At 36.1% G+C, this 22,915-nt stretch overlaps 2 protein-coding genes across 3 annotated transcripts; both read left to right on the top strand.

Moving 5' to 3' along the window:
- Nucleotides 1-2,933: 2,933 nt before the first annotated feature.
- LOC146704942 (mannose-binding protein C-like) lies at nucleotides 2,934-5,214 on the top strand. Of its 2 annotated transcripts, none has more exons than XM_085462429.1 (5): nucleotides 2,934-3,061; nucleotides 3,311-3,509; nucleotides 3,647-3,703; nucleotides 3,895-3,960; nucleotides 4,411-5,214. In XM_085462429.1, the coding sequence occupies exons 2-5, from the start codon at nucleotides 3,326-3,328 to the stop codon at nucleotides 4,791-4,793; spliced, it is 690 nt and encodes a 229-aa protein (XP_085318555.1). In that variant the 5' UTR covers nucleotides 2,934-3,061; nucleotides 3,311-3,325; the 3' UTR covers nucleotides 4,794-5,214. The 2 variants fall into 2 exon arrangements, with proteins under 2 accessions (XP_085318555.1, XP_085318556.1); XM_085462430.1 differs by having other exon boundaries at nucleotides 2,935-3,061; nucleotides 3,311-3,410.
- A 10,836-nt stretch (nucleotides 5,215-16,050) lies between these two features.
- On the top strand, nucleotides 16,051-19,105 carry LOC146704941 (interferon-induced transmembrane protein 5-like). Its single transcript, XM_085462428.1, has 2 exons — nucleotides 16,051-16,459; nucleotides 18,101-19,105. Exons 1-2 carry the CDS (start codon nucleotides 16,253-16,255, stop codon nucleotides 18,320-18,322), a joined length of 429 nt encoding a protein of 142 aa, XP_085318554.1. The 5' UTR covers nucleotides 16,051-16,252; the 3' UTR covers nucleotides 18,323-19,105.
- The last annotated feature ends 3,810 nt before the right edge of the window (nucleotides 19,106-22,915 follow it).

The raw sequence follows: 22,915 nt of genomic DNA, 5'->3' as shown, positions 1-22,915 counted from the left end.
TTGCACAAGAATGAGGAAGAGAACACCATACTAAATCAAGTTTTTGGATATATTTACAAAAAGGCCTGGATCAACTTGAGAAACAAAAAAGTGTCTGTTCGTGTGTGTGAGTCTAAAAAATGACAAATGCACAGAAATGATAAATTTGCTTAATAAATTGTTCTTAAATTTGGTTCATTGTTTGATTTCTTTTTTGTTCAGCTACAAGCTACAAGTTTGTCCAAAGAGTTGGTCAGAAATACTCTTGCAAGGATAGAGTTTCCTTCGCCTTGTAGTCCAGAAATAAGAACTCTGCATGCATCAACACTTGAGCTGGCTGTGTCCCAGAGTGAGCAGGAGAACAGCGCATTGACCAAAGGGTGTGGGGGATGTTTGCACAGCAGCTTAAATCAATGTCAGAAATAACATTACAGAAGGGAATTTTGAGGTTAACATGAAAAACCAACCTCTGACCTTTGCCAAATGGGGAGATACAGGCTGCACCATGCTGTCAGAAAATAGCACCTGGCAAGTTACACTGAAATGCCTCCTTGAGTGCATTTGTCAGTTATAGCAGAGATATTATTATTATTGTTATTGCAGGGAAGCTAACTGTGAGACACCAATTAATTTCCTCTTTCATAAAGTGGAAAACACTTCTGCATCATATCTGCACCTTGCTCTTTAAAACACAAGCTGCAGAAAACTAATTAGTAGATGTTTATAGTTTTACAAATACTGACATCCCATTAGTTCGTTATTTTTTGTTTTTAACACAAACACTTAATCATTCAGTCATCAATATATAAAGATGGAGACAGTGATTACAATGGAGATTTATAATCCACTCAGAATAAAATCTATAGCCTCCATTTTTCTAACTGGAAATTAAGTTGTCAGACTGTCAGTCAGTCAGACTTTTCAGCACACTAATCAATAATCACCCATTTGTCCTGTTGTAATTTGTCACACTGATAGAAAAAATGTCTCCTAAAGTTGGATCTTGGAGATGATGTTAATAGTTGTTCACAGATTGACATTTAGTCACATAATAATGTCAAAGATTCTGTGAGGTACAATGTCTGAAGTTGAAATTCTAAACCCTAACATATTTGGAACCAAATACTCTTGTGAATAGCCGTGTGAAGCAGGCAGGGATAGACCCAAATGGAGACTCATTTGGGTGAAAAGGAAGTCAAAAAAGGCAGCTGAACTAAACTAAACAATACAAAAACCAAACTGAGAAATGTGTGACCTAAGCAAGTGTGTGGAACACATGGTGGGGAATGAGGGCGATCACAAGAACGGACGGAGGTAAACAGAGGATTTAAATACACATTTATTATTAAAATAGACATAACATAAAAAAAAAATAAAATTCATGTCCGAAGCACCATATCATCCCGTTATCAGACAGAACTATCACATGATCAAACAGAAGCTGTCAGTTCAGCTGTAAAGTGGTCAATCATAATAAAGCTGTTCATTACAAATTGTAGATTCAAGCTGCTCTTTTGGCCACCAGATGTCACCAAAGATAACTGTGTTGAAAAGCTTTGAGTAATGAACCGTTTTGCAGTACTTCAATGCTTCAGAAAGCTTAATTTGCCCATCCCTAGGAAGTGATACTCTACCGCAGAGAGCACGGACACACATAGGAGTGCTTGTGTAAATCACCCTTTTGCCATTTTTATCCTGACTCAACAGGTCTGTTTAGCAAGTAGTCAGATCAGATTGATTTTAGCGAGCAGAATTCAGCTTTGAGATCAGAACTAACTGTGACAGCATGAATCAGCTGGAGCGCTGTTGGACACTTTCAAAGAATTTAATTGTGCAAGTGGGAATGAATGCCTGTGCCAGTGAAATTAAATTTTAGTGATGATGTTTTCTCTCATATGCCACTTTTAACCAATATATAATTCCGTACTCAAGTCATTATTAAAAGATTCCAATGGAATCGGAAGCAACCCTGCTTCCCAAGAGAATAGCCAGCTGTGACCATAAGTTAGCAGTAATTTAAAAGGTGTTGCAAACATGCAATGAGACAAAAGTGTAATTTTAAAGAATGTCAAAGAATAGTCTGGACACACAAAAAAAGGCTATAAGTAGAAGACTTTTGGACTCCAGAAGCAACAAAATTTTGACTCTAACGGGGTCTCAAAAACAGTTACTTAACCAAAGATATTTTCAAAACTTCAATAAAGCAATAATTATTACTAACAGTTAAATGGATGCATTAAGAGCTGCTTTTTTCTGCCTCTTGTGCCTGTCACAAATTTTGACACAAGTAAAGATTTTACTGTTTATCTGGATTCATAATGTCTCCCTGTGCATAATTACTATACATGGATTTGGATTTGCTGTCTGTGCAACAATTCTCAGGGACCACCTTGGAGATGCAATTCACTTTAGAAACATATTATCGTAGACATTTTTCATGCACTGATAAAGAAATTATGAAACAAATGAGCAATTAAAACACAACAATCCTATTTGTCTTAACAACGAGTTAAGTTAATTGTTCGCAACAAGTTGACGACTGTTGCATTGTTTCCAAAACTGGAAATCTGAAGCTCATTTAGTAATCTTTATCATCAACTTGGCCCCATATGTCTCTGTCAATGTCTTTGCTACACTAAGTTCAACATGTTTGAAGTTTTAAATGTTCAAAACAGACCCAAGCCAAGTATTTATACTTTTCAGAAACATACATTTTGTGAGTGTGGTATTTCTATTGCATGAAAACTATGCTCTGTGTCACCATACTTTGTTTCACACTGAAGTTCGTCTGTGCACAAATACCTGAAGAAAGACTGTTTTTTGTCTTAAACCATGCTTTATTTGTGGTGGGGAAATAAAGAGTGCTGAAAAAATATCAATCTGGAAAGTAGGTTGTGCTTCAGCACAAGAGGGAGGATTCTACATTCTGACATTTTTTTCTATCCCAAATGGGATTTTGTAGCTGTTGTTTACTTTGGAGCGAACGATCCATCTTACATTAGTTCTACCTAATATCTCAGTTATTTTGTTGGGACATTAGCAGTGAGGCAGTACACCCAACAGACTGCTCTTCATTTATATTGTAAGTACTTTCCTGCTTACTGCTTTATTCTACTAAATTTAATGTTATCATGCGAGTTACATATTGTTTGAAGTATTGCTTGACATTCTAAACATATACCTAGAAAATCCCTCGGAGCTACAATCACAATATTTAATACAATCTCTGTTTTGAAAGATCAGATTTCATTTTTGTTACACATTGAATCAGTTAAACCAAGGTAAATCTGGGAAAAACGTACATTACATATATTTTTAATTATCATTTCAGTTCTTCACTGAGAAGATGAGCCCACTTCTTTTTTTGTGCATCTTGTGCCTGTCGGCCCGCATCACCTACACTCAGTTTCCAGGTCCTCCTGGTCTTAAAGGTGAGAAAGGAGATCCAGGAGTTTCTGGGACACAAGGAGTGCCTGGACTACGTGGGCGAACTGGAATTCCTGGACTGCCTGGACTGCGTGGACATCCTGGTGGAAAAAAGTCTAAAATATTATGAGTTCACCACAAGAATGTTGTAAAGAATATAACTTCTTATCATCGTTTGATTTTGACACATATTTATGTACTTTGACTTTAGAAGGCTTTATGTCTGTTTCTTTGCTTTCAGGGGATGTAGGAATATATGGGCTTCCTGGGCACCCTGGAGAAACAGTGTGCACTGAAGGTAAAGATAAGATACAATAAGATGAGAAGATCCCATGTAGCATACTGATATTAGTCCAATCTGTGTCAGACAGCACAAGATCAGTTTGATGACAGATTGCACAGTGAATTAGTTGATGCTCTGTAATTTAAAAGAAAAATAGACCACACAGCTCCTTTCATTCCTGTTGTACGCTCACAATTTAATTTCAGCTACAGTTGAATCCAGTTGCCCAGATGTTGAAACCTTAAAAAGCAGACTTGCTGAGTTAGAACTGGGTAAGTATCATCATCAAGGCATTATTAATTATGTTTATTTAAAACTCTTTCAAAGACCATCCGTTAATAATTTGTTGTTGCAATTTACAATAAATCCAGTGTTTTTGCCTGATGTTACAACTTGATCAACATTAAAAAAGTTAGTTGATTAACAGTTAGCAGCAATAAAAAACAGCTGATCAGAACATCAAAGCTAAAAACATTTGAAGATGACTGATGAATTGGCATATTCATTTAGAAGCCTCCAGAGATTTTGGGTATGGTGTGTGATCTTGTTCCTACAAGCTCTGTGTTTTTAAAATTTGATTTTACTTGCCTTTCTTGTATCTAACTATGACAAATGCACCATGTAGATGAAGCTTTTTTCATTGTTTCCTAATTGCTTATTTACCTTTGTTGATAATGATTTATGAGTCACAGTTTGTTCCCTGACATTTTTCTGTTCTCTAGACATTAACTATCATTTTGTCCGGAGAGTTGGTCAGAAATACTTTGTGTCCAACAAGGAGAGAGGCTCTTTCTCCAGGGCTGTCGAATTCTGCTCCCAACAACACATAGAGTTGGCTTTGCCCCAGAACGAGGAGGAGAACAACGCACTGACTCAAGTGTTTGGCGATGTTTACAAGGCAGCTTGGATCAGTGTCAACAACAAAAAGGCAGAGGGAAATTTTGAGGTGGATATGAAAAACCAACGTCTGACATTTACCAAGTGGGGAGAAGGTCAGCCAGACAAATCCATCCAAGATACAGGCTGCACCATGCTGTCAGAAAACGGCATCTGGCAAGTTACACCAGAATGTTCCATGAACGCTTACATCATTTGTCAGTTATAGAAAAATCCCGGTTCCTTGCGAATCTTGCTTTTGGCAATTTCCCCCCACTATCATGTTTATCTCAACATTTTTATTGCATTTTTATTTCTTATATTACATGTAGAGAAATGTTCTCATTTACCCCAATGGAAGAAAAAATCTAAGCTTGCAGTTGTTTATGAATTATGGGTAAAGCATCGGGGCTGCATTTTGTAGAAGAAAGAAAACTTTGTAGTATTAAAAATGAGACCAACAATTCTCAGTTGACCAACTGAAGTGAAACTCCCAATGGCAATGAATTCATGAATGCATTGTAATAGGAATAACTATTATCTCACAGACCTAAGTTTAAGTCAGTTATTCTGATGCTTGACTGATGTATTGTCAATAAATCATTTAAGCTAACTCTTCATGGTTTCAAATAAATGCTTTTGCATCACTATTGTGCTTTCTGCTATATGTCAGTGTCTTTATGTTAGACAAAAGCCTTTTTCTGTCTCCATCTTCATAATTCTATAAATATAATAATAAATGTATAAAGAATTAAACATTGAACTGCAATAGAAACAAATTTTGTAAGTGTGGCATTCTAATCATGAACTAGTGAAAGTAGGTATTAAAGTATTATTCACATGGTTATAATGCAGTCCCAGACAATGCCATTTGAAGATATTGTTTAATTTTTTCCAAAGGGTGCTTTGAACACTTATGTAGTGTTTTCCTATAAAAACATCACATATTGTGCATTTCTACATAAAAGCCTTTTCAGCTGATTGGTGTTTGCTTTTTGCGAACGCAATACTGTACTTGTGGCTGAAAAACTGGAAAGAAATATTAACATACTTAGGAATAAAATTGAGGTGTCATCATAACTTCATAATATCAGAGATCAAAAAAGAGGTTGTGAAATCTTTATATAAATAAAGGTATGTGCTGTTATATTTGTTGTTAAAAATCCCCCCCCCCCCCCCCCCACACACACACACACACACACACACTAATCCAACTCCCAGTTCCCATATGAGAGTATGCAGCTGTTGTTTATATGGAGGTCTGTCTAATATCTCAGCGATTTTTCTGTGGAATGAGCAAAAAGGAGGTCCACCCAACATAGCAATGCTTATTTGTATTTTGACTTCTTTCCTAGAGTCTTTTAAGCACATCCCTAATGCTTCCATGGGAGTTGAGAGGACAAGTAGCAGCCATATGCTGCTAATCAAATGTACCAAAATTCCTCTACAATTATGAGAGAGCCTGATGAAATCATACAGAGGATGCTTTGTTCAAATTATTGCTGCTAAAGGTGATTCTGCAAAAGTCTGATTCACAGTGTTTGTAGTTTTTCACTAAGAAGTGAACGTAATGAAATATTTACATTGCACACAACCTCTGCAACATCTCAGTGTACTATTTTAAACATTAAACTACTGTTAAATTTCCTTTAAATATGTGTTTCAAACAATTCAGCGTCAACTGATTTATTAATCTTAAATGTTGAACTTCGTCTTTTTAAGTCTGTCAATTTTAAGAGAGCTTTAAAACAATAATGCACTCATGTTTTAATCTTATAGTGATGATTGTGTGGTCAAAATGTGCACAATTCTTTTTGAAATTGAGTTTTGTACAGGGAGTTGCCTTTTATGTTAAGTGGCAGAAACTGTTTGTGCCTCATAAAGTCAAACGTTATCATTTCATTCACCATGCTGTCAGAAAACAGCATCTGGCAAGTTACACCAGAATGCTTCCTGAACGCTTACATCATTTGTCAGTTATAGAAAGTTCACAGTTCCTTGCAAATCTCACTTTGGGGGATTTTCTTTCCCCATGTCATGTTTATCTCAACTTTTCATGAAGGGAATTAACACATAACTTTCTTAAACAATGATAAATTACATTCTACCCCGTGTGGGGTTTTTTAACAGTTTATTATTTTTCTTTTACCTGTATTATAATATCTGATTTTAAAAAAAATTACTACTGCAAACGAAACATATTTAGAGTATTCATCTCTCTTTTATATAAATGCCAGATGGTATTCTTAATGTGTACATGCTTTAAATATAAAAATTATACAATAAAAACAACACTGCAGAAGTGTGGGATTTTACGTTTACTTTTTAATTTTTACCTTTTACTAAAGTGAAAAAACGCAACTTTAATTGCTGTTTTCATTAATTGGTTTGACTTTGTAAACTGATATTAATGAGGCACCATATAGTTTTCTGCTCTTTTTATTAAACGCAGACAGTAATTTTGTTTGTCTCTAAACATTTTAGAAAGTAATTACATAACAAAGAGAGTGAGAATTTCAGAACAAAGATAGTGTTGTAGATATAAACTGTATATAGGTATAAAGTTACTGTGGTTTGATTAGATGTTAATACTAAAATAAACATTTATTCTAAATGAATGTAATTACACGATTTAATGTAACATTATGTTACATATCTTGTAAGATTAGTTAATTAAAAAAAAAAAAAAGAAAAAACATACATAGCAGAGGATGGTTTCGATCCATCGACCTCTGGGTTATGGGCCCAGCACGCTTCCGCTGCGCCACTCTGCTGCGCTGAGTTAGCGGCACGGGACACTATCAATTGGAGCTCTGCATACGCCCCTCCCACTGTTGTCTTTCGCAGAAGCGACGACGATAACACCACATTTTACACCACATTTTGAGACGAAATACTTCGTAGATAATACGCAGCTTAAACCTACCTATCACACTACTGCAACAGTCTATGAGAACAACAGCTACCTGCTCCACGGTCACATAAAACATCACGAGGGACTTTTTTTTGGTTGTTCCGCCTTTGTTGTAAAGCACAGTTATAGGCGGCAGAGGGCGTTGTTGCTCATTTTGTTTCAACATTTGAAACAACAGCGTTCAAAAGCAAAGAGACACGTTTAAAAATCTAGATGATTCAATTCATTAAGTTATATTTGTTTTTTTTATTCAGCCATACTTTGAACTCACAGCTCACTATAGTGGTCATAAGATTTCACAGTACTCATTTCTCTACTTAGCGCATTATCATGCCCGAGTTTATCATCAAAGTCGGTTTTCATTGTGTCATTGGCTCAAAGTTGACTCATTTTTATCACGTTTAAATAGCATCAGAATCATTTTACTGGTGTTCGGAAATCAAACGAAGAAATTGTGCCTCTAACAATGTTTTTCATAAGCTCTACAATACAATGACAGTTATTGTTTTGCTGAAATAAATCTTTTGAAAAATTGGAAATAATTTATAAATTAAATAACCTGTGTGTACTGTAATATTTTGATTATGCATATTTGATTGATTGATTGAATCTTTATTTTGAACATGTTGAAAAAGTATAAAAAAAAATAGAATTAAAAGAGACAAATGAACAAAGCAAACAAAAGGAAAACGAGCAACCACAACTCCAAATAACGTCCATGTTCAAAAAGGAGCAGGAAGAAGCATAAGCTTATTTAATCCCACCCCTTTTCCACTATCTAGTATCAATAGACTACAGAAATACCTCCTTGTAATTACATTATATATTATGTGTAATTTTTTTTTTTTTTAATATATACACATATATGTTTCTATCTATCCATACCTACGTATATACACACATACGCACATATACACATTTTCAATAACCCCATTAACACCTGAAGGATACACAACCTACAATTTTATATATATATATATATATATATATATATATATATATATATATATATATATATACATACACACATACATACACACACATATACACATATATATATACACATACACATATACACATATATACATATATACATATACATATACACATATATATACATACATACATACATATACACATACATATATACCCATACCAACAAACCCGTGCATGCGCACACACATGAAAATATTAGACAAGAACACCCTATCAAATCTCTACCTTTTCCCTGTACCCTGTAAAAACCATATCCTTAAACCGCTTTTTAAACTGCGCCATGCTTGGACATTGCTTCATATCTTTACTTAGTCTGTTCCACAGCTTCACTCCACACACAGAGATGCAAAAACTTTTTAATGTTGTACGGATACGAGGATGTTTTAAATTTAATTCCCCCCTCAAATTGTATCCCCGTTCCCTTTTAGAAAACATTTTTAGAATATTGTCAGGAAGCAGGTTATTTATTGCTTTATATATAATTTGTGCTGTGAGAAAATGAACCAGATCTGTGAATTTTAGAATTTTTGATTTTAAGAATAGTGGATTTGTATGATCTCTGTAACCAGTTTTATGGATTATCCTTATGGCCCTTTTTTGTAATATAAAGATTGATGATAGCGAACATTTGTAAGTATTGCCCCAAACCTCTGCACAGTAATTCAAATACGGTGCAATCAGGGAACAATAGAGAATGTGGAGTGATTTGTGGTCCAGAATGTGTTTTACTTTACTCAAGATTGAGACACTTCTTGAAATTTTGTTATGTATATGATTTATATGAGACTTCCAGTTTAATTTATCATCTATAATCACACCAAGAAACTTATGTTCAAGTACTCTTTCAATTTCCACACCATCTACATGAATCTGCACTTGTGCATTTCTAAGGGAATTCCCAAATAAGATAATTTTAGTTTTACTTAGATTTAGCGATAGTTTGTTCCTGTTAAACCATTTTTTAATTTTGCACATTTCTGAAGTAATTGTATCCAGCAGCTCCTTTAGATTCCCCCCAGAACAAAAAATATTTGTGTCATCTGCAAATAATACTAATTTTAATATATCAGATGCCTTACAAATATCATTTATATAAATAATAAATAATTTTGGACCCAGTACAGAGCCTTGTGGAACACCACAAGCAATGTCCAAGCATGATGAGGAATGGACACCCAGCTTCACAAATTGTTTCCGGTCACTTAAATAATTTTTCACCCATTGCAGTACAACCCCCCTAATCCCATACCGTTCCAGTTTATTAATTAATATGTCATGATTGATTGTGTCGAATGCTTTCTTGAGATCCAGAAATACTCCAGCTGCATACTGTTTCTGATCTATAGCATTCGTAATCTCCTCAATTGATTCGATTAATGCCAGAGATGTTGATCTTTTTGATCTGAATCCATATTGACTGTCAGAGAGTAATTTATATTTATCTAAGAATTTGTCTAATCGTTTATTAAACAGGTTTTCTAGGATTTTGGAGAATTGTGGTAGTAAAGAAACGGGCCTGTAATTTGTGAAGTGGCGTCTATCCCCGGTTTTATACAGCGGCACAACTTTAGCTATTTTCATTTTGTTTGGCACTTTTCCCGTCTGAAATGATAAGTTGCAAATATATGTTAGAGGTCCTACAATTCCTTCAATGACCTTCTTGACGATTTTCATGTCAATATCATTACAATCAGTGGATGTTTTATATTTACACATGTGTACAATGTCAATTATTTCTTTTTCCTCCACTGATGTGAGGAACATTGAGTTAGGGTTCCTATCAATCAGGTTTTCACTACATTCTACTGATGGCAGTGACTCAGGAATTTGTTCTGCCAGTTTTGGTCCAATATTTACAAAATAATGATTAAAGCTGTTGACCTTATCAGCAGTGTTTTCCATAAGATTGCCATTATCGATAAAGTATTGTGGATAACTTTGTTGCCCAGAATTATTTTTAATGATACCGTTTAAAACATCCCATATTCCTTTCATATTATGTTTATTGTTGTTCAATATTTTACTATAATACTCCTTTCTACATACACGTATAATATTGGTCAACTTATTTTTGTATTTTTTATATTTATTTTCAGCTTCTTTTGTTCTTTGTTTTAGGTATTCCCTATAGAGTGTATTTTTCTTTTTACATGCATTTTGTAAACCCTTAGTGAGCCATGGTCTATCTGAATATTTGTGCTTTCTGTTGTATTTTATTATTGGACAGTTTTTATCGTACAACTCCATGAATATTCTTAAAAATATGCCATATGCAATATCGATATCAGCTTCTTTGTACACCTTGTCCCAGTCCTGATTTAATAGATCGTTCTTAAATGCAGTCATAGTTTCTTCTGTCCTTACACGTCTGTATCTCAGTTGTTCTTCATGCTGATTTTTCTTATAATTAGTGTCATAAACTGCAAAAACTGGTAGGTGATCACTGATGTCATTAATTAATATTCCGCTCACAATGTTGTTTTCCATATTGTTAGTGAAAATATTGTCAAGTAAGGTGGCACAATGTGGTGTAATTCTGCTAGGCCTGGTTATTTTAGGATGTAAACTCAAACTGTACATAGTGTTTAGGAATTCGTCGGTCATTTTATGCTTTTTTGGATTCAACAGGTCAATATTAAAATCACCACAGATAAACATAACTTTTTGATTTGTTTTAGAGAATATTTCCTCTATGAAGTCATTAAATACTTGAATACTAGAGCCAGGTGTTCTATATATACAGCTAATTATTACATTTTTTTCTTTTTCCTTATAAATTTCAATTGTTATACATTCTAGTAAATTATCAATTACAGTTGTCATACTTTCTACCACCTTGTAGTTTAGGTTTTTATCCACATACACAGCTACTCCCCCTCCACTCTTGTTCCTTCTATTTACAAAATTCACTTCATATCCCTCCAGTCCAAAGTCCATTCCTTTCTCCGCATTGATCCATGTTTCAGAAATGGCAATAATTCCAAATGGATTTGTCAACTCATTTAGATATTCCTTTATATTGTTGAAGTTGGCATACAGACTTCTGCTATTAAAATGGATTATTGATAATTTATTTTCCGTGTTGATGGTGTGCTTAAACTGTTCATCAGTGAAGTAGCAGCAGTTACAGCTGATGTTGTAGAAGAAATTATTTTCCGGGTCTATATCCTTTTCTAAGTCTAGAACATTATGGTCTGTGTATCGAAATGTTCTCAGTTCCAGATTATCATAAAGAGAATTCCAATGAGTCATGTTGATATTGTTGCCGGATGCAGATGAAGTTCTTTTGGACTGTGCCATGTGTTGTGTTGTGTGTCACGTCACATGTGTATTCATACCTCCAGAGTAAGTTGACCTCAGTATTTGTCCAGCTCTTCCATATTTCTGATGACCAACACTTTGGCTTGTTCCGGTGTTCCATTGAGTTTAATGAATACTTTGCAGTTGGTGGTCCATGTATTTTGAATTTTTCCCTGTTTCTTCAAGTAACGTGCTTTCCTGGCAATGTCCGCATTTCTTTTTATCAGATGTTCATTCATGAAGACATCGGATCCTTTCAGTTTCCTTCCTATTTAATGGCACCATTTGATTTGAATTAATGCCACATGTCATTGACACAAAATTGACACAAAATATCACAATATTGTCATCTCTGATCACCCCCCTGTCACATTAACCTTAAACATCCAAATGCAACTAGACTGCAGCAACCCTCTACTGTTAGGTGCGAAGGATTTTCATGAATATTTGGAAACACTGATCTCTCTGTATTTTGTGGTAAATGAAAACTCAGAAACTAAGCCTGCTACACTTTGGGAGTATTTAAGGGGTACTATTATCTCTTTTAAATCAGCCAGAAGGAAGAGAAACCGGGCTAAGCTCCTTGACTTGGACAAACAAATTAAAGATCTGGATAAAGAGAATGCCCAAACGCCATCCACAATGCTACCTAAGAAAATACTGTCTTTAAAATATGAATATAATAATCTACTCTCAGCAAAAATCAGTAAAGCCTTTTTGTGCACCAAGCAGAAATACTCTGAGCTTGGTGACAAATCGCATAAAGTACTAGCAAGAAAACTTAGGAAACAAGAACAAGACAGTACAATTCATAAAATTAAAAATAATGCAGTTAAGGCTTTAATGGACCCCGGAGACATTAACAATCACTATTTCCAATTTTATCAAAGTTTATATGCTAAACAAAATATAGATTGTGACTCTACGAAAAAGTTCTTGGATAGCTGCACTTTTCCAAACCTAGGGGAGGATGAACTCACATGCTTAAACTCAGAAATAACAGTAGAGGGGATCAAGAAGGCAATTAGTAAAACCAATAAGGCTCTTGGACCAGATGGCATCCCCAGCAAATTTTATAAGAAATTTAGTGAGATTTTGTGCCCATACCTGCATAAAACATTCACTCAAGCTCTAGCAGATAAAGTCCTCCCTCCCACCCTTACAGAGGCAATTATAACTGTTATTTATAAAAAAAAAAAAGGTAGGAATGCTGAGAATGCAGGTTCTTATCGTCCCATCACCTTGCTAAATCTGGATGGGAAACTATTGTCTAAAGTATTTGCCAGTAGATTAAGCCCCTTTTAACACAGTTAGTACACCCTGATAAAACTGGATTTATACCCCAGAGAAATTCTTTTTTTTAATCTCAGGTGACTATTCGACATTATTTACTCCACTGCCAGACCTAAAGAAGAGTTGGCAGTTTTGGCACTCGACGCTGAGAAGGCATTTGACCAGATTGAATGGCCCTATTTGTTCGAAATATTGGAAAGATTTAAATTGGGCAAGAAATTTATTTCAGTGGTAAGTTTTCTTTATGGCAATCCTCATGCTCGCATTCTTACCAACCAGAATCTATCACTATCCTTTGGCTTATATAGAGCGACAAAACAGGGATCTATTTTTAAAAAAAATACTGATACAACTACTAATAAAATCTCACTCTATGCGAATGATGTGTTATTATATATCACCCAGCCAGGAAAGACTATTCCTGCCATATTAGACAAAATTAAGTTATTTGGGTCTTTCTCTGGATACAGGATAAATCTGAATAAAAGTGAACTAATACATGTGAGTAACCCATCATGGCTGCAAAACCTCCCATTCAGTATAGCTTATGAGAAGCTCACTTATCTGGGTATTCAGGTTACAAAATGCTATTCCTCTCTATTAAAATCTAACTTCTCTCCCTTAATATCTGAGCTTCAGTCAAGTGTACAATTCACTTCCTATATCACTCATTGGTAGAGTTAATCCTATAAAAATTATAATTTTGATTGTGGTTGTACTTATTTCAACATCTCTCTGTATTCCTTCCTAAAACATTTTTTAAAAACCTGAATTCACTCCTCTTACCTTTTTTATGGGGCAATAAAACACATAGAATTGCTAGGAAACAGCTTTGCAAGTCTAAAACGGAGGGAGGGTTAGCGCTTCTGAATTTCTTGTTCTATTACTGGGCTTTGCATATAAAATTTATGACATACTGGTTAGCAGACAACGGCAATCCCCTCACATGGTCGCAACTGGAGCAGGAAGCTTGTCAGCTTTACTATATAGCTATACTGCCCATTGATAAGTCTATGTATGATGGCAATGTGGTAATACATAGCACCCTATGTATTTTTAAGCAGATTAAACTATGTTTTAATTTGAAGTCTCTATCCCCTATTACACCCATTGTAGGCAATCCATCTTTTAAACCATCTATTCTAGACAATGCATTAAAACAGGTAGGACTTTGCTCAGTCAGTCATCTATATTGGGACAGTGTCTTTGCCTCTTTCAATCAGTTACAAGAGATATACAAGCTATCAGGAAGAGACTTTTTTAGATACCTGCCAGACTCTGTCAGGAAATATACAGGTCTTTGAGAGTCTCAACATTTCCGGTCTTGATAAGTGTCTCCTACTTTCACCTTGTAGTGAGAAATTTATCTCTTGCACCTTTCAGAATTTAATGTTAGTAAACCCTGCAAGCTCATCCTTTATCAAATCTAAATGGGAAGAAGAATTAGGTATCATAATCACAGACACTCAATGGGAAAAAGGTTTGCAGAATATCCATAAATGCTCCTATAATGCAAAACACTTCTTGATTCAGTTTAAAGCTTCATCTACACTTTACTAGAGAAAGGTTAAATAAAATATACCCTGAGGTCTCTCCTATATGTGAGAAATGCTCCGTAGCTGAAGATACATAAGCCACAGTTTTGTTTTTTGTCCCGAGGTTAAAAAATATTGGGCCGACATCTTTGATTCAATGTCTGAAATTCTTCATGTGTAGCTGAACCCTGATCCACTAATAATTATTATGTGCATCTTTGATGATACTGTGGGAATAGACAGTGCAAAGTGATGTTTGATTTCCTATTGTATTATTAACGCAAAGAAACGTTTATTATTATCATAACAATAAATCAGATGCGCGGATGTCGAGCCAGAGCAAACGCACAGTCACCATGGGGACTTCAGCCGAGATCTAGGTTGCATCAGAAGTAGTTGAGTGGCAGATCTAAGTGTTCTAGCAGGAGTATGTGGTTTGAGAAGTTCACTAAGATAACTCGGCGCTAATTTACTAATAGTTTTGAATGTAAGGAGTAATATTTTAAATTGAATACGGTACTTTATGGGCAGCCAATGCAAGCTAGCTAAAACAGGAGTAATAGGGCAAAATTTCCTCGTACCAGTCAAGTGGCGGGCTGCTGCATTTTGGACTGTTTGCAGTCTAAGAAGAAGAGAAGAGGGAAGGCCGTAGTACAAGGAGTTACAATAATCCAACCTGGAGGTCACAAAAGCGTGAATAAGCTTCTCCAGGTCCTCATGCGGAACATAATGCCTAGCCTTAGAGATAAGGCGCAGTTGGTGGAAGCTAGATCTCACTACTTGGCTCATTGGTCTTTTAAAACATAGTCTGTTGAGTCTGTTTAATTCCCTTTCAAATGTATATAATCCTTGTGTTTATATCAAAATGATTTTCAAAAAAAAAGAAAACAATGAAAAGGACAAGCACTTGATTATAAAGCGTATCCTCTTACCCTGGTTAACCCTATTGTCCAGCATAAATTGGTCAGTGGCCATCTACTGTGGGATCTTCAATGTATGCAACTGTTACAATTTGTTACAAATATTACAATTTGTTTGGCTTCAGCTTAAAAAATAATGTTCAGGTTGGGTAATTTACTTTATTTTATGTAAGAAACTGTGACCGTTCACATGAAAACCAAATGAAATGAACTGAACTAATGGTTCTTATATGTTTTAGAAATGTGTCCTGTTGGTTGTGTTAACCCACTCTGTTCCCACCAAGATACAGATGCCTGCCTCAAGACCTCTGGCAGACTCTTCATCAGACATATCAAGGCTTTTCAACATCATTCAAATGGCCTTCACCTTCACCCAAATCACCACGCACCACCTTCAAATCTCTAGGAAAATTATTGTTTGGATACTTTTCTCAGCTACAGTTTATATATTTGGTCTTTCTCTCAGAGAACTGTTTCCCTGTCTTCTTCTCTCTATCTCTATTTCAGTCTCACAGGCTTGACCACATAATGACAGACCTGCAGTGCATTAAAGGACCCTGCCCATGGATGCTTTCCCTGCCACCTCCCTCTTTATGGGCCTTTTTAAGCCTCTCGCATAGAGGAGTGGGGGGAGTACTCTCAAGACGAGGACCAAGCATCTGGAAGGATAACAAGCTCACAAAGTTGTCTATCCACTTACAGCTAGGATTCCCCTCTCTGAACGCTAACAATGGACAACCATTCCTACAACTTCCCTTCCGACTGCACCCCTCTTACCAACTGCAAATCTGCTCGCAAGCCTGTTGGATCCACTGTAGTGAACATGGGGAACACTGGCAAGAATCCTCCCCGAGACTATCTAGTCTGGTCGCTGTGCAACACCTTGTATGTTAACTTCTGCTGCCTGGGTTTCATGGCGCTTATCTACTCCATCAAGGTGAGGCCTTGTGCTCTTTTTCTTTCTTTGCTTTTGAAAATGTTTTATAATCAATTTACAGACATCTAACAAAGAAGGGTCTACATTGTTAACTCAGTCCCAATTAAAACAAATCTTTCTATTAATGTATTTATTTTTAAATAAAGTAGCCTTCATTGTTGTCTCCAGTTATTTAAACTCTTTATTAAAACATTTTGAAAACAACAAAGGCAGAAACACTTGGATACACTTGATGAAAAAAAATGGAAGAATTTCTATGCAGTGTAATACTAGACTTTTGTCAGTCTTGAACAGCTTAATGCTAACAAGAACATTGTGTTACTATAATTGCCTCAGCCTTCTGCAATGAAACTTGGCAGCAAAAGCAAAAGTTGTGCAAAGTTGGCAAGGATACTTATGAAACAATGGGCAAAAGTCAAGCACCAATGAGTGGCTGCACCTACAATAACATTTCTAAAAGAAGCAGCAGGAACCAGCAATTACATTTTTGACAAAAAGAAGAAAATTGTTTTCTTTTAACCATGTGTAAGTGAGGGTATAAACTGTAAAAAGAGGGGAAAAAACCCTGCATACCCTATGATTTTTAAGGTGTTAAAAAAAATTCTTATAAAATGAATATGGAAGCATTCTTCATTTAAAAATTGTACATTTTACTTTATTTTTTTTACAGATTTTTTATGTGTAAAAAGCAGAACAACTTCTAGCTTTTCCTCTGTGTAAAAGTTCTGTTGCAAAATCTTTGAGTTTGATTAAACACAGTAAGATTCTGAAGCATGTAAAGACTTATTATTGTCTCTGGTCGAATGTCTCACACAGTAGAAAGCAGGAGCGCCCTTTACCACAGGAATGGAGCTGCAGAGAAACATAAAACAAAACAAAAAACTTAACACATTTTAAAAAGTTAAGAAGTCCTGGAAAATTGCATTTTCAAATCTTGTTTGGAAACACCGCATGACTACCTGGAAATAAAAGTTCCCGAAAATCTCACCACAAAAGGGTGTGTATACCCTTTATTTAATTTTTTTTCTGCATGCACGCGGTGCAGCTCAGAATCACAGGGCCACTGGCTCAGCACTCAGATTAAAGACAGTCACTGGTTCCTTGTCTGGGGAGTTAAAAATGGCATAATTGGTATCTTTCTAATGGGCAAGTACTCATGGGAAATTAGAGAGTTGTATGGAAGGCCCTGGCTGGGTTCTTTCCACAATAAATGGATACACTTAGAAGCTATTCAGTCTGCCCTGGGTCAGCACTGAACCAGATCTGTGGGACAAGCTGTCTATAAACAAAAAGATGATCTGTGTTTTACCTTCTTTATTTACAGTGAATTCATATTATCTTTTTTATGTAGTGCAGATGAAGCTTTAATGTCTCTAGATGTCCCACAAGACTTATGAGACTGAGGAGCAGGGGCGTAATTTCCAGGGGGGGTTATGACCCCCCCCAATAATCAGACCCAACCAATATATAAATAGGCTGTTCATTTTCTTTACTCATTTCAGTTATTACCAGCAAAATAGTTGCATGTTTAATCATCTGGGAATTTACCCAGACGCTGAGGAGTCTTCATATTTAAATTACCAGTTAAAACTGACTACACCAGATGTCTTAATATGAATTTGTCTTCCTGCATCTTTGCAGGCCAGGGACCAAAAGACTCAGGGCAACCTGCAGCTGGCTCAGGAGTGTTCGGACAAGGCCAAATGGTACAACATCCTGGCAGCCGGCTGGAACCTTCTCATTCCACTCCTGGCCATCGTCCTGCTTGTCCTCCTGCTCGTCCACTTGGGCTCGTCTCAGGGCTCTTTCGACTTCCTTGGAGAAGATGGACTCCAAAACTTCCTGAAACTTTTCAGCTGGTAGATGAAGGCAAGAGATAAGAGTGATATATGAAGAAGGCATTTGATTTAAATCAAGAATATGAAGGCTGACATGAGAATTTATTACACTCCTAACCTAAATGGGAGTCTGGACTTGGGCTGGCCTCTCTACCCCCTAATCAGCGCCAAAATACCATTTTAACTCAAAGGAAATCATGTCAGTGCATTATGAGATGGTCTCAAAAATGCGGAAAAGTAAACTTAAACTTAAAAAAAATAAAAATTAAGAACAAACACATTAAGAAAAAGCATAACAGAAATTTCACACATGGGATCTGAAACACTAATATTAAAATTTCCCCATTTTAATGTCAGCCTTACTAGGATTGGTCAGTAGAGATGTGAAGCTGACCAAAGACTGAATAAGTATTAGTATTGTATTGAGACTGGGAGCTGAATCAAGTTGAGAGACTGAGCAAGCAGCTACTCTGCATCGTTTTTGTTATTTATTGTATTTATGAGTGAATTTGAATGATCTTTTGTCAGGTTAGAGAAAGAGAGAGAGAGGGAGAGAGAGGAATAGCAGAGAGAACAGGGGGCTGTGGAGCTGATGTCTGAATACCACGAGGATGAGAAACCACTTCACAAAAGGACAATCAACATTCATCTTGCATTGACAGTCAAATATATTTTATCTCTCAGCAGGCTTTAAATGTTATTAGTCACGACACACATTTATTTTTTATCACTATTCCTGTGATTTTATAAGTATTTTGAATTTCTCTTGCTGTCTTATAAATGAGTTAAATAAACCAGTTACTGTTAACACTTTTAGCACAAAACTTTTATTCTTTTGTTTAAAAAAACTTTTGCTCAATTCATCAAAGATCTACAAATGCTTTTCAGGTCTTTCAGGAACATAGAGGCAAAGAGGCGCTCCATTATATTGCGGTTTTGCACCTACACCCAACTTTAAAGGTATCATTTTGGGCCTCATATGTAAGCCTGTAGGGTGGTTCTAAGGCAACGGGAAAAGCATGGTTGTTTTCATAGCAGCTGTGAGCCTGCTGTTTTGCCAATTATATACAGCACATCCTATTTCTGGAAGCTGCACAAATGTGCCCTGCAGTTTTGAGGCAGTGCCGACCACTACAGAGGAGTCAGCACCAATGTGGAGGCCTGCAGTGAAGGGGCAACATGGCTCATTTCCACTCAATCTGCTCTTTGCTCAGGCATTATTACAGACTGAATGGGTGTTGCTCCCTGTTTAGCACTCTGAGACTTCAGAGTCAACATGTTTTTGTTAGTTTACTCGTCTACTGCAGATGGACTCATTAGAACAGCCTTAAAACACCAGTTTTAAACAAATTATTACTTGTTCTAATAATTGGTAATATATCTGACAACATTCTTTAATTTGTTCTAGCGTTGCTTATATTTTAAGGAGTGAAGATTGAGATACAGATAGAGCAGTATACCATATGGTTCAATTACATTTTATTTACATAGCATCAAATCACAACATTGGTCACCTTAGGATGCCTTATATTATTAGGTAAAGACCATAGAAAAACAAAGATAACGCCCCAAGAATCAAATGACCTATGACCAAGCACTTGACGACAGTGGGAAAGAAAAATACCTTTTAATAGGAAGAAACCTCCAGCAGATGCTGGCTCAGGGAGGGGCAGCCATCTGCACTGACCAGCTGGGGGTTAGGGGAAGGAGACAGGATAAAAGACACACTGTGGCAGAGAACCAGAGATTAATAACAACTAATGATTAAATGATTGTGGTTTATAAGCACATTAAACACACCCCTCAGCAGCCCTGATCAAGCCCTGACTATAATGACATGCGTTTGCAACAGCTGTCCCAAAATGACTTACCCTTCCAAGTGTTTTCATGTTCAGCTAAGCCCTGGTTACCATGTGCAACCCATAAAAAGAGAAATCATTTAGAAATGTACGCTCCATGTATGTTTTGTTTTTAGCCACACATGCAATGAATCAAACTTGTACTTACATATGTAAAATATACACCCACGAATACCTCATGAGCAAATCAGAAACTAACCTTTCATATAATTCTTCAGAGGCTCTGTTTGCCCTCCTGCAACTCATTTCCACTCTTTGATGATTTGGGTGTCCTGCTCCTACTAACCTCCCACCTTCTGGACTCCCATCACATTAGCAGCTTTTCCTTTGCTAGCAACTTTATTTATACACACCCAAATCACAGCCTGTAGCTTCCAACTTTCTATTTTCCTCTTGTGGTCTGAGAGAAATGCTTACAGATGTCTGACCCATGGAGAATTACAGGATAGGAGGCGGCACTGCATAGGGAGGTGGTGCTAACTTCTCCATACTCTTTCTCGAGTCGCAGCTGAGGCCTGTGGGAGTAAAGACGTGCAGGAGGACTGCTTAAACTTGTGCTATCAAGTCAGTCAGGAGACGGAAAAACTTCTTAGCAATGAACTTCAGTTGTTTTTTTTTTATAGTTGTGTGAAGGTAACTCACACAGTACGAATTTCATTGCTCAGTGTAACCAATGTATTTTGTGGTGTATATGACAATAAACTTCTTGAATCTTGAATCTCTAACATTTACACTAACCTAAACTCAATCATTAGTTTTCCAATATTGGTTTGTTAGTGTTTTATGTCAAAACCAAACCATAAAGCTACCGGTTTATGGCACTGTAACAAAAGTACTTTTACTCAAATTACAACAAGATAAACAACTAAACACTTTTTCAAGACATTTTCTATGAATTAATAAAAACCGTATCATTACTGGACAGTCTTGGCCAATGAACTATCAAATAGTTGAGAGTTGATATCTGCTATCAACTTTTTGCTGTAATTTTACACATTTATATTTTTATTTAGGACACAGACATATTTCTTTGCAACAGCAGCTTTTTCTGTCACGGAGAAAAACTGACACATAGTCTTAAAATTATTATTCTTTTTCATACATAAAGATACATTATTACATTGCCACCTGAAGCAAACATTTTCTGGTTCAACATCTGGGCTACAAGGGTACTAACCAGGTGTAGAAATTGTGAAGATGCTGTGCTTTTGTGTTGTATTTAGTCTCACTCTGGCTTATCACTTATTTGAGTCTAACCAAAATTGGTGTTCTACAATGTGCTCCAAGATGTATATGATTATGAATATGATTTCTACACATGACACTGTGGAGAAAAATGTGCTTCAAGTCATTCATAAAGGGTCACATAGTTTCAATGATGTCAGCATTGTCTGTAGGACATGTATCAACGTCACAGCAATCAGGAGTGGTTTATGGAATCCATCGCTGGAGTACAATGACTCAAAATTTTCCTACAATATAGTACGGTTGCTACGGTACAATCCTCAAAAGTCCAGTACTGGTCATTACAATTCATCATTTACACAGAAGTCAAACTGATTCCCAGATCATTTCTTCTTGTAGCACGGTCCAGGTTTTAAGAGCAAGTAAAGACTAAATTTTGTTTCGTAACACTCGATAAGCTTTCTTGCCACACCACAGCTACATGTTTTCCCTTTTATGGATAGCCTAGATAGCTGGGCTGTTGTTGTATTGAAGCAGGACAATGGTCATGTTGTTTTGAACAGTGTTTACATTAAACTGCAGCGCTACAGGAGGGTTAAATATCTCATTGTCTCCTTATTAGCACCAGAATGACCTAACTGAAGTGTAGCACTACGAACATTTACACATAGGGCCAGAATGTAGGTTTGCAAGAGCGGTTTATGCCTAGGAACAGCTCCTTTTGGTGAGTTGATCCAGCAGAAACAGGAGCGTAATGTGAAAAGCTAATTTCTCTTGTGGGTTGGCTCAAATATAATTCATGTTAGGTTAATGTGCTAAAAACAAGCAAAAATTATAGCAACTTTTGGTAAGTTACTTGTACAGGATCACTATGGTCTAAGATACATCATGTCTTCTTTGCTTATTTTCTTTGTAAATATCCATCCATCTCTCTCTCTCTCTCTCTCTCGCTCTCTCTCTCTCTCTCTCTCTCTCTCTCTCTCTCTCTCTATATATATATATATATATATATATATATATATATATATATATATATATATATATGTATATAAAGTTGTATGTATGTATGTATATAGATTTAAAGTTGTTTGCTGCAGCATATTCTATGTTTCTGCATCCCAGCATTCAGTGATTGCCTGACCCCTTGTGGACAGAAAGCTTTCAAAGAAAGAGACTGGCATCTAATTCACTGATGCAAGACATTCCTTGGCCTTTTCAAAATAAAAATTTAAAATATAAGAAAAACCTTGGTTTACATCACATCACTGTGAGAGGAAAAAGACTAAAGGTTTATTCATTAACTATGAAGAGATATAATCTATTATCCATATGAAATGTTTCCAAGCAGCTTTCATACATCTATCAAAAAAGTCTCATTAGCTCAAAGAAGTATTCAAGATTATGTCTCTGTTTTGTAATTCTGTTTCAACTTCAGCTGGTTCAGTCATTCTCAGTCTAGACCTTGATATGTTTGGAGGAAGTCAGGGGAGAGGTACAGCAGTGAGTGTCTACAGCCATCTGTAAGACAGGGTGGAGGCTCTGTCATAGTTTGGGGCTCCATTTGTTGTTGTTGT

The sequence above is a fragment of the Copadichromis virginalis genome, linkage group LG7, assembly GCF_057382275.1.
Source record: "Copadichromis virginalis isolate Kocher_CV1m ecotype Utaka linkage group LG7, C_Virginalis_male_GT1.1, whole genome shotgun sequence".
NCBI classification, from domain to species: domain Eukaryota; kingdom Metazoa; phylum Chordata; class Actinopteri; order Cichliformes; family Cichlidae; genus Copadichromis; species Copadichromis virginalis.
The sequence above is the reverse complement of the archived record's forward strand: the minus strand, read 5'-3'. Positions and strand labels throughout refer to the sequence as shown.

What these genes read in the sequence shown, in the direction of transcription:
- LOC146704942 (XM_085462429.1), top strand. Translation starts at nt 3,326, where the DNA reads ATGAGCCCACTTCTTTTTTTGTGCATCTTGTGCCTGTCGGCCCGCATC. An exon ending in TGGACTGCGTGGACATCCTG is followed by an intron (nt 3,510 to 3,646) that starts GTGGAAAAAAGT and finishes CTTTGCTTTCAG; the next exon opens with GGGATGTAGGAATATATGGG. An exon ending in AGAAACAGTGTGCACTGAAG is followed by an intron (nt 3,704 to 3,894) that starts GTAAAGATAAGA and finishes ATTTAATTTCAG; the next exon opens with CTACAGTTGAATCCAGTTGC.
- LOC146704941 (XM_085462428.1), top strand. Translation starts at nt 16,253, where the DNA reads ATGGACAACCATTCCTACAACTTCCCTTCCGACTGCACCCCTCTTACC. An exon ending in CGCTTATCTACTCCATCAAG is followed by an intron (nt 16,460 to 18,100) that starts GTGAGGCCTTGT and finishes GCATCTTTGCAG; the next exon opens with GCCAGGGACCAAAAGACTCA.